General features: G+C 42.7%; 1 protein-coding gene across 1 annotated transcript in view; it reads left to right on the top strand.

Moving 5' to 3' along the window:
• The window catches only part of LOC132833291 (thrombospondin type-1 domain-containing protein 4-like), a 456,799-nt gene that overhangs the window by 34,179 nt on the left and 403,989 nt on the right, over nucleotides 1–18,631 (top strand). Inside the window, exons 2-3 of the mRNA XM_060851456.1 lie at nucleotides 7,448–7,534; nucleotides 10,082–10,154. Coding sequence (XP_060707439.1) covers nucleotides 7,506–7,534; nucleotides 10,082–10,154 — 102 coding nt within the window. The 5' untranslated portion in view covers nucleotides 7,448–7,505. The remainder of the gene's footprint in view (nucleotides 1–7,447; nucleotides 7,535–10,081; nucleotides 10,155–18,631) is intronic.

The raw sequence follows: 18,631 nt of genomic DNA, 5'->3' as shown, positions 1-18,631 counted from the left end.
AGCACTTTTTTCCTTTTAATAGGCGAATGACTTCCCTTAATGTTCCAGGTGCACCATTTAATAAGACATGTAGCCATATCCCCTTTCAGAGACCCTTGAACCCCTCCGAGGGAGAACCCTGCTTACAAAGCGCGGAGCATAAGTAAGTAAAGACTTCGAGTCGAAGAACTATATATACAAAAACTATTCTAACATAACTATAAGCAACTGTTACTCCCAAAAAACTACAAAGAAAACCAACTATTAAACCTTGAATGGAAGACTCTTGCCCCTGCCCATAGGGGGCACTCACCCTACCCATCCCCTCCTTCACAGCTCCTTCAAACCCAGACTGTGCCCCAGCCTTAGGCCAGAAACAAAACAAGGAGATGATCCTTAAATCACCAGAAAAAAGCCAAAGTCAGGATGAGCACTCCACTCATTCCTGGCTTCATGTCACCCCTACTTGTGACTAAAAGAGAAACAAAACAAACAAAAAAAAAGGGGGAGAGACAACAAAGAACATCCACAAAATTTCCCATCAGAAAATCCAGTTATTAAATAAAAGGAACAATTTATTTTGAGGTCTTTTGCCCCCTTTCCAAAAAGGAAATTATTAGGGAGAAAGAAAGGAATTTTAAAAAAGGAAGGGAAAACATGGGGAAAGGTAGAAAAAAGAACAAACATTAACTGTATTCTTCAGGTCAATCCATCTATTTTAAAGTTTTAAAGGAGCTTTATCCATTGAGTCAAATGTATAAACTGAGTCCTCGTGGCTGAAACTGAGTATTGCGGGGTATCTCATGGTGTACTGGATGCCCAGGTTCCTCAGCCTCTTTTTAACTTCATCAAAGGACTTTCTCTTTTGAGTTACAGCTGCAGAGAAATCCTGGAAAAACATGATTTTTGACCCCTTGTACAGCAGTGCCTGTGGATCTTTTCCCAGGGATCTGGAAGCTTCTATGACTTTTTGCTTGCCCTAATATGAGTGGAAGTGCACTAGGACCGAGCGGGGTGCTGCACCGGCCCTGACCTGTGCACTGTAACCCAATATGCCTTTTCAATCTGAAGCCTGCTGGACTCGATGTGAAGGCCCGAAATCTTTGGCAGCCAGCTTTCAAAGAAGCTGACTGGCTGCTCACCTTCCTCACCTTCAGGGAGCTCAACAATTCAGAGATTTATTCTCTGATCGCGATTTTTGAGGTCGTTGATATGATCTTGCAAGGGCCGCACCTCTCACTCCAGCACCTGGATCTGACTGGATGAGGGCTCCATCACAGTTTTCGAGGCCTTAGTTCAACCCTCTACCTCCAGCCTCTCCACTTGAAGATGTTACCTAGTAAGGTAACGAAACGTCTGGAAAAGAACTTTTCAGCTCAGTGAGCAAACCTACATCCAAAACCTCAACCTGAGTTACAAAACTCGCTGCTCCTTTTCCCTTTGGCATCCTTCCCACTCCCAAATATTAACAAATATGTATTCTGTAAGGTTTTAAAATAATACTTCCACCATTTAAGTTGGCCAGGGATAGCAAAAAGCACCAGGAGATGGGGGAAGATACTAAACGAGTACTTTGCATTAGTGTTTACTGTAGAGAAGGACATGGAAGATATAGAATGTGGGGAAATAAATAGTGACATCTTGAAAAATGCCCATATTACAGAGGAGGAAGTACTGGATGTCTTGACATGCATAAAAGTGGATAAATCCCTAGGACCTGATCAGGTGTACTCTAGAACTTTGTGGGTAGCTAGGGAAGTGATCGTTAGGCCTCTTACTGAGATATTTATATCATTGATAGTCACAGGTGAGGTGCTGAAAGACTGGAGATTGGCTAACCTGGTGCCACTGTTTAAGAAAGTTGGTAAGGATAAGCCAGGGAACTATAGATCAGTGAATCTGACAGTGATAGGCAAGTTGTTGGAGGGAATCCTGAGGGACGTATTTGGAAAGGCGAGGACTGATTAGAGTCAATGTGGCGTTGTGCGTAGGCAATCATGTCTCATGAACTTGATTGAGCTTTTTGAAAAAGTAACAAAGAGGATTGATGAGGGCAGAGCGGTGGACATGATCTATATGAACATCAGGAAGGCTTTTGACAAGGTTCCCCATCGAAGTCTGGTTAACAAGTTTGGATTTCATGGAATACAGGGAGAACTAGCCGTGTGGATACAGAACTGGCTCAAAGGTAGAAGACAGAGGGTAGTGGTGCAGGATTATTTTTCAGACTGGAGGCCTGTGACCAGTGGAGTGCCACAAGGATCGGTGCTGGGTCCACGACTTTTCATCATTTATATGAATGATTTGGATGTGAACATAGGAGGTACAGTTAGTAAGTTTGCAGATGACACCAAAGTTAGAGGTGTAGTGGACAGCAAAGAAGGTTACATCAGATTATAACAGGATCTGGACCAGATGGGCCAATGGGCTGAGAAGTGGCAGGTGGAGTTTAATTCAGATAAGTGCGAGGTGCTGTATTTTGGGAAAGGAAATCTTAGCAGGACTTATACATTTAATGGTAAGATCCTGGGGAGTGTTGCTGAATGAAGAGACATTGGAGTGCAGGTTCATAGCTCCTTGAAAGTAGAGTCGCTTGTTGGATAGTGAAGAAGGCATTTGGTATGCTTTCCTTTATTGGTCAGAGTATTGAGTATCGGAGTTGGGAGGTCATGTTGCGGCTGTACAGGACATGGGTTAGGCCACTGTTGGAATATTGCATGCAATTCTGGCCTCCTTTCTATTGGAAAGATGTTGTGAAACTTGAAAGGGTTCAGAAAAGATTTCCAAGGATATTGCCAGGGTTGGATGATTTGAGCTCTAGGGAGAGGCTGAACAGGCTGGAGCTGTTTTCCCTGGCTGAGGGCTGACCTTTATAGAGGTTTATAAAATCATGAAGGGCATGCATAGGGTAAATAGACAAGGTCTTTTCTGGGGGATGGAGGAGTCTGAACTAGAGGGCATAGGTTTAGGATGAGAGGGGAAAGATATAAAAGGGTCCTAAGGGGCAACTGTTTCATGCAGAGGGTGGTGCATATATGGAATGAGCTGCCAGAGGAAGTGGTGGAGGCTGGTACAATTGCAACATTTAGGAGGCATTTGGATGGGTATATGAATAGGAAGGGTTTGGAGAGATATGGGCCAAGAGCTGGGAAATGGGCCTTGATTAGGTTAGGATATCTGGCAGGCATGGATGAGTTAGACTGAAGGGTCTGTTTCCGTGTTGTTTATCTCTATGACTCTAAGTTTCTTCAGCAGCGGGAGGGTGAGGAAGAGGAGCACAAAGCAGCAGAACGGAGCCATGAGGTATTGAGAGGAGATTTTCCTGAACAACCTGTCTGCTGCCTAGATCATTCCCCCTCCTATATGACCCATATGGACACCTCCTTTATACTCACAGTACAATTCCATGGCTGATCCTTGTTAAGTAATTAAGATTATGAAAACCGATTACTGGACAAAAGAATAATTTTCACAACCAAAGATTTTGATTTTACGAAATGGTTGCTGGCTACATATCTACTGTTCACTTGTGTGTGGCTTTTACTCGGTCTGGAGTTGTTATTTCTCAATGCCCACAGCTTGAGAGAGAGAAGGCTGCAAAGCCTTTACTGAGCAGACTCGAAATGGTCGCGGAGGGTAACGTCAAGGAACTGTTGGCCTTTTAACAATACTCCATCTCTCTCCAACTGCAGATGCTAGGAATTTAGTTTTTGCTGGGGGGGAGGGTGGGTGGGTCTTGTTCGGCTGCCTGTCCAGACTAGCTGTGATCATCTTGAAGAGGGACAGCGGGATGCCTATCATTCATCCATCGGACACTGACCCTCAGCAAGCTCCCTCCCAAGCCACGCGTTGTGCCTGGACAGAGCACAGCCCATGGAGATCAGGAGGTTAACGTGTTCAGCTGGAAACCTGCCTGCTGCTCTCGAATGTACTTCTCTTTATTCCCAGGCTTCATTTAAATGTGACAAATGCTTTTGGAAGTCGAAATACTCCACTTCATAGAGTTTTTCGCAGATCCCTAGAGTTGTCACTTCCTCAAAAACTGGCAAAGATTTATTTAAGATTGCAAATATAATTTTATACTGTAGCTGCTCAGTGCACGCATGCTCTGAACTTTTAAATGCAATCCCAGCTGGATTTGAAGAAGCAAAGGCCCAATGCAACACATTTGAACACTCATAACACAAAATTAAAATATGACAAGCAAGGAAACTAAGGAAGTGGTTTTCAGCTGATGCTGCTTCCTGCTGTGCTAGTCAGGATTGAATGGGGAAAGATGTCCCGACTGATCTCGATGCCTTATAGCTGGTCAGCCTTCGCCAGGCAGTGAATTTTTTTTATTTAAGGTTGAAGGTGTGGCTGGCTAGGCAGCATTTATTATCCATCCCTCATTGCCCAGAGGGCAGTTGAGAGGCAGCTGTGGGTCTGGAGTCACACGTACTGAAAATGTGTTGCTGGAAAAGCGCAGCAGCTCAGGCAGCATCCAAGGAGCAGGAGAATTGACGTTTCGGGCATGAGCCCTTCCTGAAGATTCTCCTGCTCCTTGGATGCTGCCTGACCTGCACTTTTCCAGCAACACATTTTCAGCTCTGATCTCCATCATCTGCAGTCCTCACTTTCTCCTGGAGTCACATGTAGACCAGACCAGGTAAAGACAGCAGATTTTCTTCCCTAAAGGATATTGGTGAATCAGATGGGGTTTTCTCTGACAATTGGCGATGGATGTTTCGTCGTCATTGGGTTCTTAATTCCAGATGCAGAACAACCTTGATTATCCGAACGAGATGGGCGGAGAGGATTTTGTTCGGATAACTGATTATTCGGATAACATTTTTACGGGACCTTGAGATCTTGTTTGGATAATCTGACATTTTGATAATTGATAGCACAGGTTTTTCTGTATTTTATTGAATTCAAATTCCATCACCTACCTCGGCAGGATTTGAACCTGGTTCCCCAGAATGTTACCTGAGTCTCTGAATTAACAGTCCAGTGATTATGGGACTAGGCTATCAACTCACTTGGCTCAGGGTGAGAGTTGTGCCCCCATTTGGGGAGGAAGCTGTAAACAGAGAACTGTGGTCAAGCAGACAAGCTCCCCTAGCTTATCTCTCCATGCTTCAGGCTCACTGCCTTTATTCCTGATGAAGGGCTTTTGCCCGAAACGTCGATTTTGCTGCTTGTTGGATGCTGCCTGAACTGCTGTGCTCTTCTAGCACCACTGATCCAGAACAGACAATCCTGTCACATAATTGGTGCCAGTTTGGTGGGCCACTGCTGGGAGTTCAACCAAGCGCTGAAGAAGAGTGGAAAATGGATGTCAGGCAGCAAATACATTTGGGATGTTGGTGGGATCTGGTTGGCAGACCGCAGCAAGGAGAGTAAGGGGCTTGGGGGCTAGTAAGGAGAGGCCTGTGAAGGGTTAAAGGGGGTGGGGGGTATAACCATGTGGAGTTGACCAAGGGACCCACATCCCTCCCTACTCAACAAGGTACTTTGCCGAACACCAACCTGCTAGTGAAGATTCTCAGATTTCCTACTGGGCATGGGCCCAGGTGAAATAGTGGGGCTGTGTTGAAAAACCTCATTGGGCATTCATTGATTACTTAAAGGTTTAGTGGACCAAGGGGAGTGAGTGCTGCCTGACACATCTGTCGCCCTGTGTAAAATCAGAGACTAGGTGTGAACAGGCAGAAAGGCTACAGACTTCAGCCCACTCCCACCCCCGTGTATAAAATACAATCCCTCAGATGGGTATTGAAGAGCATGGAATGCTCATGGTACTTGTTGCCCAGGTTGAGTTGACAGAATCTTCAGATTGACAGGGTGTAGAACTATACAGTGCAGAACAGGCTCTCTGGATATATCTCACCGTTTGCTGTGGGATCTGTACCTTGTTTTGTTTTGCATTTTGTGCAGTTGATGAGGACAGACACTGGGGAAATGATGTCAAAGTCCACCGGTTATATCAAACTGAAGAAAAACTGAGAAAGATCGAAGGAGAACGTGTACAGTTTAAAACAGTGGGAAGAGAAGTAGCAGATGTAAATCAATGCAAAGAAACCTAGTCATCCTGATGTAAACTCACAGGATCAAATATCTGACTTACAACTTGCCTGATTTTTACACCCAGCCTGGATGAATGCATCAGGAGTAATTAGACTAACACTCACTCCTCGTATCTTATTTTTTTCATTGTGCTATTGAATTCCTGTTTAGAGGTGTTTCTGCACACTGCTTGACCAAGGCTTGTGGCTCATTCCAGTCTTTTACTTGATGTTGAAGTGCTTTCTGTCGTTCAGATACTGAATAATTCACGGGCTCACTTTGAGCGGGAAGGATGTTCCATTGCACTGTCCAGTTGTAATTTATGACCAGGAATTTCCTTGGAGCTGTCTTTGGTCGCTTTCGGAACTTTGCCAGATGTGCTACAGAAATCCCGTTTACACATGTAACAGAAATAGCATTTACATGTGTACGGTAAAATCTCCAAGGAAATTCCTGAGTAGATTTGATCTATATTCTCCTGTTCTTATGATAATTTAACCATCTCTTCGTATTGACTTCCCCTACAGGGAACTACTGTCTACAACTAATCTAATTCAGTGTATTCTGCACATGTAATCATTTGCAAGTAAATATTGGTAATATGACCGAGCTATTTAATGTAACTTAGAGACTTACGTAGTCATGTCTATTCTGTTTTATTCTGTAGCCGGACCAGTTGCTCCAGATAAATATAATTCCGTCTTGAGGCACTGATTCCCTCATGTTTAACTCTATTTCCAGTTGCAATACATGTATTGCTTTTATGAACTGTTTTGAGAAGAATTGCTGCATAGTGGGAGGTACAAGAAATTATACAGAGACTTAGAAACAGATTCAGCAAATAGGTCCAAGAACAACAGTGAATGATATAATTGCTGATCAGCGTGATTGTTTTTACTAGTCTTGGAATTCTTGAAGTAAGAAGAGATGTTGCAGCTGCCAGGATATGGACAACTGGTCACACATCACTGGGTGACGATTAAATAAGATCTTGAATGCTTTTTATTTTAATTATATCTGTATTTCTACATAGCATCTGCATGTTGCCCCTGACTGTGTTTATTACTTCATACTTCTTGGAAGTATAATGAATTGTATAAGGACTAACAAAATGTGAAGAAAAATATTTTTTTCCAGTCACTAACAATGTTGGTTCATTAAAATTAAGAGCTCTGAATTTCCATGGAGATTGTCCTAACCTCCTGCCTGACAGGAAATGGATGTAACACCCAGAGAATTAGTGAAAAGAGGAATTCCTTCATGGATTGTGTTAATCTGCAGCCAATGTTGCAGCAGGTGATCAGGGACAGCACAAGTAGAAATTCAGAGCCAGGTCTCCACAGGCCTTTTACAAATATGCATGCTGTCATTCTAGTGTACTTACAGATAGGGCACGCAGTAACTTTTAATTGTCTTTCAGGGTTTGCAAGTTACTGTTGGGAAGCTGATGGTGTACAGTCAGAAACACCGAGCGGACAATGTTACACACACCAGAATGGTTGATCAGGTGAGTGATTACTTTCAGAATAATGATCCTAAATTGCTATTGGATTTGTTTGATCTCCTGCTGTGACTTGTGAGAGGAGATTGTCTGGCACCTGAGAGAAATGGTGCTAGTAGCTGTTTATAGCTGTTTATGTATTTTACACTGAGAAAATCCCTGTAGAAAGTGAAACTCATCTCCAGTGCTCCTTGGATTTATAATTTCTATAATCTCAGCATGAACTCAGTTATTTGCTGTATGCCTCACTCTGTTACAAAACCGTGCAAACTGCCCTGGCAAACTCCAGGTGTTACCCTTCTTTCAAATATAATATTCCACAGCCCACTATCCCCTCCCTTAGCAAGTTCTACTGAACTCCATGTTACTCCTATAATGCAGGAGCACCCTCCAATAAAAGCACAATTAGACCATGTCCTCTCACTTGTACTAAATCCTATGAAATCCTAAGATTGTCAAAGGATACAGCAGAATATAGATCAGTTGCAGATGTGGGTAGAGAAATCACCAGGTAAGTGTGAGGTGCTGCACTTTGGGAGATCAGATGTTAAGGAAGTCTAGACAGTTAATGACAGGAACTTGAACAGCATTGGTGTACAGAGGGATTTGTACAAATCCATAGCTCTCTGAAAGGAGTCACACAAGTAGATATGGTGATAAAGAAGGCGTATGGCATGTTTACCTGTATTGCTCAGGAAATTACGTACAAGAGTCAGAAACAAAAATAGAAATTGTTGGAACAGCTCAGCAAGCCTGGCAGCATTTGTGGAGAGAAATCAGAGTTAACGTTTGGGGTCGAGTGACCCTTCCTCAGTTGGGATGTTATTTTGCAGCTTTATAAGACTTTAGTTAGATGACACTTAGAGTACCAGATTCAATTCTGGCTGCCACATTACAGGAAGGATGTGGAAGCTTTGCAGAGGGTGCAGAAGAGGTTTATCAGGATGCTGGCTGCATTCGAGGGTATGAGGTGTAAGGAGGGGCTAGGAACACCCAGGTTGTTTTCTCTGGAGCAGTGGGGGCTGAGGCTGGACTTGGTAGAAGTCTATGAAGTTATGAGATGCTTGGATAGTGTTGACAGTCAGAATCTTTTTCCCAGAGTTGAAATGTCTAACACTAGTTGGGGAGGGGGGCATACATTTAAGGTGAGAGGGGGCAAGTTCAAAGGAAATGTTAGGGGTGAGTCTTTTACACAGAGAATGGTAGGAGTATAGAACGCACTGCCAGGGATAATGCTGGAGGCATTTAAGGGACTTTTAGATTGGTACATGAATATGCAAGGAATGGAAGAATATAGACCAACAGTAGACAGAAGGGATTAGTTTAATTTGGAATCATGCTTGGCACAACATCTTGGACTGAAGGGCGTGTTCCTGTGCAATACAATTCTTTGCTTGAATTTCTTCTGCTGATAGCTAAACCGATCATACCAGTCATAGTGTCCTGTGTTGTCTACTATATTCCTGTGCATCTTACCCTTTGAAAAGGAGAAAGTTAAATAAGAATTAAAAATTAAACATGAAGATGAAAGAGTTGTAACGGCCACTGTTAATAGATACCACAGAAAAATAGAGAGACTTGTTGAATCTAATCCCCCAGATTACTGAATAATAAGGTGCCCTGATGTATGGATCACAAGAGGTTAATTTGGATTAATAAAGGTTATGGGGGGGGGGTGTTGGGGGGGGGGGGGGTGCAGACAGGAATGTGGAGTTCAGATGAGAATCCGACCAGCCCTAATTTTATTGAATTGAGGAGCAGGATGGAGGGCGAATGGTCTACTCCTATCCTAAATCCTGTATTCTTAATAACAGGAAAATTACATTTTGACTTCTTTAGTACTCAGAATTGTCTACTTTAGAGAAATCCAGGTGCTTGGTTATTAAGTTTGATTTGATTTATTATTGTCATTTATCTGAGTGAAAACTTTTGTTTTGTGTACACTACGGGCAGATCATAACACACAGATCACAGGGTGATTGAACAGAGCAAGGAATACGAAGTTACAACTACAAAGAAGGTGCACAAAAAGCAAGATCAGCATTAGATTTGAAATTTGAGATAACAGTGGGGAGGAAGCTGTTCTTGAATCTGTTGGTACGTGTGTTTAAGCTTCTGCATCTTTTGCCTGACTGAAGAGGTTGGCAGAGATCATAACCAGTGTGGGAGGGGTCTTTGATAATGTTGGCTGCCTTTCTGAGGCATTGAGAAGTGTAGATGGAGTCAATGGATGGGCAGTTGGATGGAAGGTAAATATATTGGATACTACTGGATCTATGAAATGGAGATAGTGTGGAATGGTGTGGCTGGGGTAAATATCAGCCATGACCTTATTGATTGCCAGGCACTGAGCTGGAGGGGCTGTGATACCCCCTATTTCTGACATTCGTAACCTCCCACTCTTCCCTTCCACCTCAATCTTCTGCTGTTGGTGATAAGTTTTGTGATTTTTCTCCCTGCTGTTTCTATGTGTCCCTTCCATCTTGGTGACCAACACTGGAACAGCAGGGCTTTATGATTGCTAGCTAACAACTATTGTTCTTTCTTTTCAAGGTTGGTTGTAACTGGTGCCATTTTCAGTTTACAATTGGGAACTGGGCTGGTTTCTGTAAACGCAAGCAGAGCGGTGAGTTTGTCTGTATTGTTCTTTTCTAGTTGGTTGAATAACAGCACATTTATACAATATCCTGCCTATTATGAACCATCCAAGGTGACCGTACATGCAAATTGGTGGACACTGAGCTGAGAGCTGTGGGAAGGTTTCTGATGACACGTCCGGGAAGCAAGGTTTCTGCATGAGATTTGATGGTGGGAAGTCTTAAAATGTACAATCTAGTGTGAAAATTCCAGGGCTGCATTGGCTAAGGAGTATTACCCCATTTTTACAGCCAGTGTTGAAACCAAAGAAGTTGTGAGGTAGGAAAAAGTTGAAGAAGATCGTGGATTGCAGATTTGAAAGGAATCTAAGAGGCAACTTTTTCACACTCAGCGTGGTGCAGATATGGAACGAGCTGCCAGAGGAAGTGATAGAGGCAGGTACCATTACTACATTTAAAAGAAACTTGGACAGGTACATTGATAGGAAAGGTTAAAAGAATATGAACCAAATGCGGGCAACTGGGATTAGTTTAGTTTAAGATACTTGTTTGGCATGGAAAAGTTGAATTGAAGAATCTGTTATTGTGCTGTATGACTCTATGATGGAGGTGGAATGGAACAAGGGAGTGTTTAAGATTTAGGTAGTGACTTTGAAGTTGGTATAACAGAGGACAAGGAATTAAAAGTCAGTGAGAAGATGAACAATGGCTGTTTAACATGGAAGGCAATGGGAGTGACAAAATATTGGAATCTGTCTGAACATGTGTAAAACAGAAGTGAGGAGACTATTGAGGAAAATGTTAGGCTGAGCACTGCCTCTCTGGGAAATTCTGTTGAGTAAATCAACTCAACCATCAATTTACGTTCCATCTTATTGAAACATTCATTCCAGGAACAGTCCGGTGATATTGAGGCAGGACTGATATCTATAAGCAGGTTATACGAGTTTATTTTACATGCTGCACACAAGTTTAGCATGCAGGTACAGCACATGATCAAGGAAACTAATACAATTCTTTCCTTTATTATGAGAGGAATTGAACATAGGCAAGGCTTCCATCCTTCATTTATGTAGAGACAAAAGAAACTGCAGATGCTGGAATCCAAAGTCGACAGGCAGGAGGCTGGAAGAGCACAGCAAGCCAGGCAGCATCAGGAGGTAGAGAAGTCAACGTTTCAGGTGTAACCCTTCAACCCTTCTTCAGGAATCGTTTATATCGGGGATTGGTGAGATTGCACCTCGACCACTGTGTGCAGTTCTGGTCTTCTTATTTAAGGGAGGCGGTAAATTTGTTGGGGATGGTTCAGAGGATGTTTACTGGACTGATATCCAGAATAAGTAGGGTTGTTGTCTGAGGATAGATTGAACAGTCTGGGCTTGCTTAGAGTGGAATTTGTTGCGTGAGGGATGATTTTGTTGAAGTGCATGGGATACTGAATATTCTGGCCAAGGTGGATGGGCAAGGATGTTTACTGTTGTGGCTGAATCCAGTTTGAAAGGGCACTGTTTTAAAACTAGGAGTTGTCCCTTTATTACAGAAATGAGAGAAATTCTTTTGTGTGATTTTGCAGTCCTCTGTCTCAGAGGCTTATTGAATATTTTCAAGATGGAGGAAGATAGATGCTTGTTAGGAAAAGGACTCCAAGGTATCTGGGGTGGAGGGGAATAGGAGTGTTGAATTGTGAATGCAAACAGATCAGCCATGATTGTATTAAATGTTGGAGCAGGCTTAAAGGGCACATGGTCTGCTGCTGTTCCTAACTCATGTCTTCATTTTAAAAGATTACCGTGGGGTAGGTACATTTTCAACCTGCTGGTGAACTTTATAAACTATGTATTCTGACAACCATACATAATCAGTTTAATAGCCATGAAGGAGTCGATTACATCTGGATACCTCTGTGGAAACCTCATGAATGAATAAATAAACAGAAATGTGGACAACTGTAATCTAAACTCATGATGCATCTTCAATAATCGTTTAATGATAAAGTCTACAATGTCTTATGAGCCAAGGCAGATCCATGTGATTTTATTTGGAGAAAGATTTGTTTTGTAGCTTTTTATTTGAAAATGGAAGATTTAAAGCTTTGTTCACCAACTCTCAAATTTGAAAGCATTGCCTGCTAAACTCGGGAGATTTTTCATCTCCCAGTCGAGTGGGCAGAATTGAGAGGCTTCCTGATTCTATGAATCCAATCTTTTGAAATGGCTGCCTGCACTGTCCATTTTCAGTCCTGTGGAGGGGTCAGGTTGGCTTGGAAGTCAGGCCAGGCAATCTGGAAAGTTCCAAGAAGGTTACTGTGTCCCAATGGTTTTGGCATTGTGCCCAAAGATTAAATATTGAAACATCAAAACATTCTTCCAACTCTTACCCCCAAGCCCTATCCATGCCAACCTGCATCACCTAATGGTTTTTACCCGCACGCTACGGTCTATCCTCATGGCTGCTTTTACTCCCATGCCATCAATATATCACTCTGTTCATACCCCATGGCTCCTCAAACCCATGCCAACTTAATACCTAAAGCTATCCGTTCCCCCTTCACCTATCATGCCAGCTCACCATGTATTCACAGGTCCCATTTACAAATAAAAGGTTGCATTACTTAAAGTTCCACATTGCAAGACTTATTGTATTGGAAAAAGCATTGTAATTAATCAAAATAGTTTTTTTGACAGATCTTGATGGCTTTGACACTTCCTTAAAGGTCCTGACAGGTTTTATATGTGTTGACACTCCTTAACTTTCTATGACCTGCCTTGATGCTCCTTAATACTTGTTTTCAGATTATAACATGTTTTGAAAGATGTGACAGGTCACTCCTATGTTTGACCATTCCAAATGGCCGACCACTTCAACTCCCCCTCCCACTCTGCCAAGGATCCAAGTCCTGGGCCACCTCCATCGCCAACTCCAAGCCACCCGAAGACTGGAGGAAGAATGATTCATCTTCTGCCTTGGCTCTCTTCAGCCACGTGGCATCAACATCGACTTTGCCAGTTTCCTCCCCCCCCCCCCCCCCCCCACCCACCTCTTCCCCTCCAGCTTGGCACCACCCTCTTGAACTTGTCCTACCTGTCCATCTTCCTTCCACCTATTCGCTCCACCCTCCGCTCTAACCTATCATTATCATCACCCCTCTGCATCTACCAATCTCCTTCCCAGCTACCCACCACCACCCCCAACCTGCTATTTATCTCTCACCACCACCCTCATTTCCCACCCCCCCACACTCCCCATTCCTGATGAAGGGCTAATGCCCAAAAATGTCGACTCTCTCCTTTTCGGATGCTACCCAACCGGCTGTGCCTTTCCAGCGCCAACATTTTTCGACTCTGATCTCCGGCATCTGCAGTCCTCACTTTCTTCGATGGTACTCTAAGCTATACAAAGCAAATGCATTAACAACAGCTTGTTCTTACCTGGTCTGTTTTCTGCACTCCGTGTTTCAGACTGTAGGGACTCCAACAGAGCGGTGGCCTCATGTTGTTTGCATACACGGAGCTAACGAAACCTCCACCACCTCATCCCTGCGAAAATGGGAAGTCTGAGGTTCAGGGGCGTGACGTGGAATTTCCAGTCTTGTGCCAACTTCACTGCAATGGAGAAGTTCTCTGACATGGCAGTGATCTAGACCAGCGAAAGAGGGGGAAGACTAGGAGAGATGGGAGGATGACAGGAAGGGAAGGAAGGAGAGGTGGTTATAAAGGAGAGGTGGAGAGGGTTTGGGGGGAGATTCAAAAGAATGGGATGAAAAGATGGGAAGTATTGAGAAGGAAATGGAAGAAGAAGGGGGGGAAGTTACAGGTAAGAGGGGAATGTCAATCAAAGGTGGTGGGTAGCTAGGGAAGGAGGGTTTGTAGTAGAGGGTGAGGAGGGAAGAGATTTACGTGAGGGTTCTGAATAGAGGAGGATAGAGTGGCAGGTAGAGAGGGATTGAGGGAATGTTCAGTCCGGGACTATATCCAAAAGTTCATCGCAAACTCCAATTGAATGTTTTACTAAAGATTTACAGCCTTAAGACAGCAAATATGCCATTTAAATATATTGGTACTATCTGTGAAATGCTTGTAAACATGAAAGAAATTTAAACTGACATTCTGGAGGGATTAAGAGCTCACAACCCGAAGCAACAATTGAGAAATCTCAGAAGACAGAAACAGCTGGGAAAAGGATAGTGATTGGGACCAGGTGGTAAAAGGGAAGGAGGTGTTTGGAGGAAATGAAGGCTTAAGTGGGCGGGATGGTGATAACCCCAAGGAATGTGGGAAGAACATGCTTAAAATACGGAAAACGAAAGACCCAAAGGATGACACACCAGCCTCTTAAGGTATAAACCATGTACACAGGGGTTAATAATACTGGGGTCAGAATTTATGGAAGGCCAAATATGTGGGAAAGAAAACAGACCCTGGGAGTTTAGTCGGATGGACTGAGAAACTACAACCTTACATCAGTTATATTCAGGAGAACTCATTGTCAACTCAGCTCCTGGAGATACAGGAGCCTGAAGCCTAACAGCACCAAAAGTGGCAGCACGGTGGCTCAGTGGTTACCACTGCTGCCTCACAGTGCCAGGGATCCGGGTTCGATTCCAGACTCGGGTGCCAGTCTGTGTGGAGTTTGCACATTCTCTCCGCGTCTGCGTGGGTTTCCTCTGGGTACTCCGGTTTCTCCCCGCAATCACAAAGATGTGCAGGTTAGGTGGATTGGCCATACTCAGTTGCCCATAGTTTTGTAGATTAGTTGCAATAGTCAGGGGTAAATGTAGTGTAACAGGGTAGGGGAATGGGTTTGGATGGGATACTCTTAGGAATGGACTTGTTGGGCCGAAGGTCCTGTTTCCACACTGTAGGGATTCTATGATAACAAGTGGGCAAGTGCTGTGATTTCATGGCACCCCATAGCAAGCAATGTAATTACCACAGAACGGTCATGTTATGAATGTGAATGTTGACATTGATGATGCATAAAGACAATCACAGGAACACATGCTTTTTATAGATTACATTTTTAAAGTAAAAATAAAGGATTTGACAAAATTATGGGGAAAAAAATCAAGCTATCACTGCCCTGATTATCAGTTGAAATTTTTATTTTTACTTTTGTTTTTAAAGTTTTTTCATTTGATTAAAATGTTAGTCTATTTCAGAAGTCAGGGCTTGTGCTAATATATTTTGTAATTACTTCAGCTCTGAACTTAGTTTAGGCTATGTTGTCTGAACATGTGCAGTGTACCTCATTACCCAGGACGCACCAGTGTCACTCAGTCAGCAGTATTAAAGAAATACTTGTCTTGATCTTCAGGCAGTTTCTGCTCAGTTATTTGCTCAAAATTATTTTAACAAAAGGCATTGGACAAAATCTGTAATCTCTAGTGTGGTACAATCTCAAGTGGGCAGCACGGTGGCACAGTGGTTAGCACTGCTGCCCACATCGTCAGAGACCCGGGTTCAATTCCCGTCTCAGGCGACTGACTGTGTGGAGTTTGCACATTCTCCCCGTGCCTGCGTGGGTTTCCTCCAGGTGCTCCGGTTTCCTTCCACTATCCAAAAAAAAATGTGAAGATCAGGTGACTTGGCCATGCTAAATTGCCCGTAGTGTTAGGTGCATGTGGATTTGTTGGTCGGTAGGTCGATGTGGATTTGTTGAGCTGAAGGGCCTGTTTCCACACTTTACGTAATCTAATTTAGGCTAAATGTTTTCAACCTTGATATGCTGTATGTATGAGATTTTCTTTTTAAAATGGCCTCTTCAATCATTTTTGGAATATTGCATTCAATTCTGGTTTCCCTGCTATAGGAAGGATGTTGTGAAACTTGAAAGGGTTCAGAAAAGATTTACAAAGATGTTGCCAAGGTTGGAGGGTTTGAGCCATAGGGAGAGGTTGAATAGGCTGAGGCTGTTTTTCGTGGAGCGTTGGAAGCTGAGGGATGACCTCATAGAGGTTTATAAAATCATGAGGGGCATGAATAGGATAAAGAGGCAAAGTATTTTCCCTGGGGTGGGGGAGTCCAAAACTAGAGGGCATAGGTTTAAAGTGAGAGGGAAAAGATTTAAAAGGGACCTAAGAAGCAACTTCTTCGTCAGAGGGTGGTGAGTATATGGAATGAGTTGCCAGAGGATGTGGTGGAGGCTGGTACAATTACAACATTTTAAAAGTCATCTGGATGGGTATATGACTAGGAAGGGTTTAGAAGGATATGGGCTAAGTGCTGGCAAATGGGACTAGATTAGGATATCTGGTCAGCATGGATGAGTTGGGTCAAAGGGCCTGTTTCCATGCTATCTCTACAACTCTATGACTCTGACTCTAAATTGTGAACTCTGACTTCTGACTTCTTTCACTTGATCTTCAGAACGTCTACTCTTCTTTGTCCTGACGAAGCTAGCATTGACTAGAGAAGGCTTATACAAACTGAATTCCTCACCAAGTATTACCTCTTCTGTATGCCTTTCACCAAAAGTTCTTTCACAAGTATCACTAACAAGGCCAGCATTTGTTATCCATCCCTCATTCTCTTGAATGGAGTATTGCAGGGCCAGTTCAGAGAGCAGTTGACATTATATTTCATTCCGGTGTTACCTGTAGGTTAGTTGGGTAAAGATTGTAGATTCTTTCCCTAAATGACATTAGTGAGCCTGATGGCTTTTCATGACAATCCGTGATAGTTGGCATGGTGAACACAACTGAGATTAGCTTTATAACCAAATTTATGAATTGAATTTAAAACCAACCAGTTGCCATAGTAGGATTTGAACCCATGTCCCTAAAGCATTTGCTGGATTGCGAATCAAGTGACATTACCATCTGCCATCTCGAAATCACCAGTTGTTAGCCTGGTAACTGCGCTGTAAATGATTGATTAAAAGCTGATTTACTAGGGAGCAGTTTTCTCAGTGTTTTCCCTGTTCTCCAGCTGCAATATTGTGTGAAGTTTGTTTTCTGCTGTAACCTCTGCCAAATGCTCAGGATCACAATGACATGACTCATTGTGGTTTATTTGGAGCCAGGTTTGGTGTCCATTATTGACCAACACACTGATCCAGCCAATTAATGTATTAAAAACCAGACAGGTAAATTCCTTTCCTTTTAGACACCGGGTTCTCAGAAAAAAGTATTTTTGTCAAGATTACAATTCCTCACCCGGCAAACAGATTCTTCTCTAATCCCTTCTAGCATCAGAATGTACAGATCAAAGTATTTACCGTTCTTAAAAGGTCTGGAGACAGCTTAAATTTCTGATTCATTTGTGGAGGTGCATCAAGTGGCCTTTTGCTATTTGCTCTTCACAGACAGTAGAAGGTCATTGAGTAGACAGGTAGATTTGAACATCTGTTTGAAGATCAGCACCACATTCTTCCGAGGTTCAGAATTATTGCTTCACACAGTGACTCCTTTTAACATTGTTGGTGTTATTAGCATGTGAACGAAATCTGGAAGAGGGAGCTCTCGAGCTTATGCCTTACTCCACAGACCTTTAGTCTGACCCTAGTCTTTAAATTGCCATGCTGAGCCAGACAGTTTCACTGTAGTTTCTCTTTCAGATGGCAAATTCTTAGCAATTGTCTGAATCCTTTTGCGTGAGAATGTCGATGTTCCATAGCACTTATCATCCAAAGAATGTTTCCGTCGCTGATCCCTCAGAGACTGAACCTGATCTAAATGTTTTTGGAACTCTAGATCGCTGGACCAGTGGGATAACATTTAGTTTTGAACATTAATAATTATTTATTGTTGTTTGGCATTGATATTTTGTGGCTTAAACAGTTGAGTAATACATTGAATATATCTTTGTTATGAACACTAGCTGCTGATAAAGAATGTGCGTTCTGATAAGTATACCTTTTGATGAATGTAGGGAATTGATATCAACTCAGCTTCTAGGAATGAGGTGAAGCAGTCTCTTTTGTTTTAAAAAAAAACTTATTGAATTTTTCTTCCGTTTAGAACAGATGATTGGACTCTAGCCTAATGAGAAGATACCCATTCTTTAACACGAATTTTTGTGGTTGTCGCTGTAGTTTTCTTTGATAGAAGTAGAGTCAGGATAAGGAGGGCATTTTCAGGCAGGCAGCTTATAACTGTTGGTGTCCTACAGTGATTGGTGCAGAAGTCACAGTTACAACATATATTAATGTCTCCGATGAGGAAAGTGAATGAACTATAACCATGTTTGCAGATGACGCAAAAATAGATGGAAAGGCAAATGGTAAGGATAACACACACAATCTGCAGAGAAATATTCATAAGTTAAGCGAGTTAAACTTGGCTGATGAAATATAGTATGGGGAAAACTTAGGTTATGCAGAAGAATAGAGGAGCTGAATATTAATTAAATGGAGAAAGACTGCAGAAAGCTACAGAGTGACTTGGCAATCTTTGTGCATGAATCACAAAAAAAAACTAACATCCAAGTTCAGTGGTTAATGAAGAAAGCAAGTGGAATATTGGCGTTTATGTAGTGGAGATGAAGAGACAGATAGCAACATCAGCCTT

The sequence above is a fragment of the Hemiscyllium ocellatum genome, chromosome 36 (genome assembly GCF_020745735.1).
Source record: "Hemiscyllium ocellatum isolate sHemOce1 chromosome 36, sHemOce1.pat.X.cur, whole genome shotgun sequence".
NCBI lineage: Eukaryota > Metazoa > Chordata > Chondrichthyes > Orectolobiformes > Hemiscylliidae > Hemiscyllium > Hemiscyllium ocellatum.
This window is presented reverse-complemented; position numbering and strand designations above follow the sequence as displayed.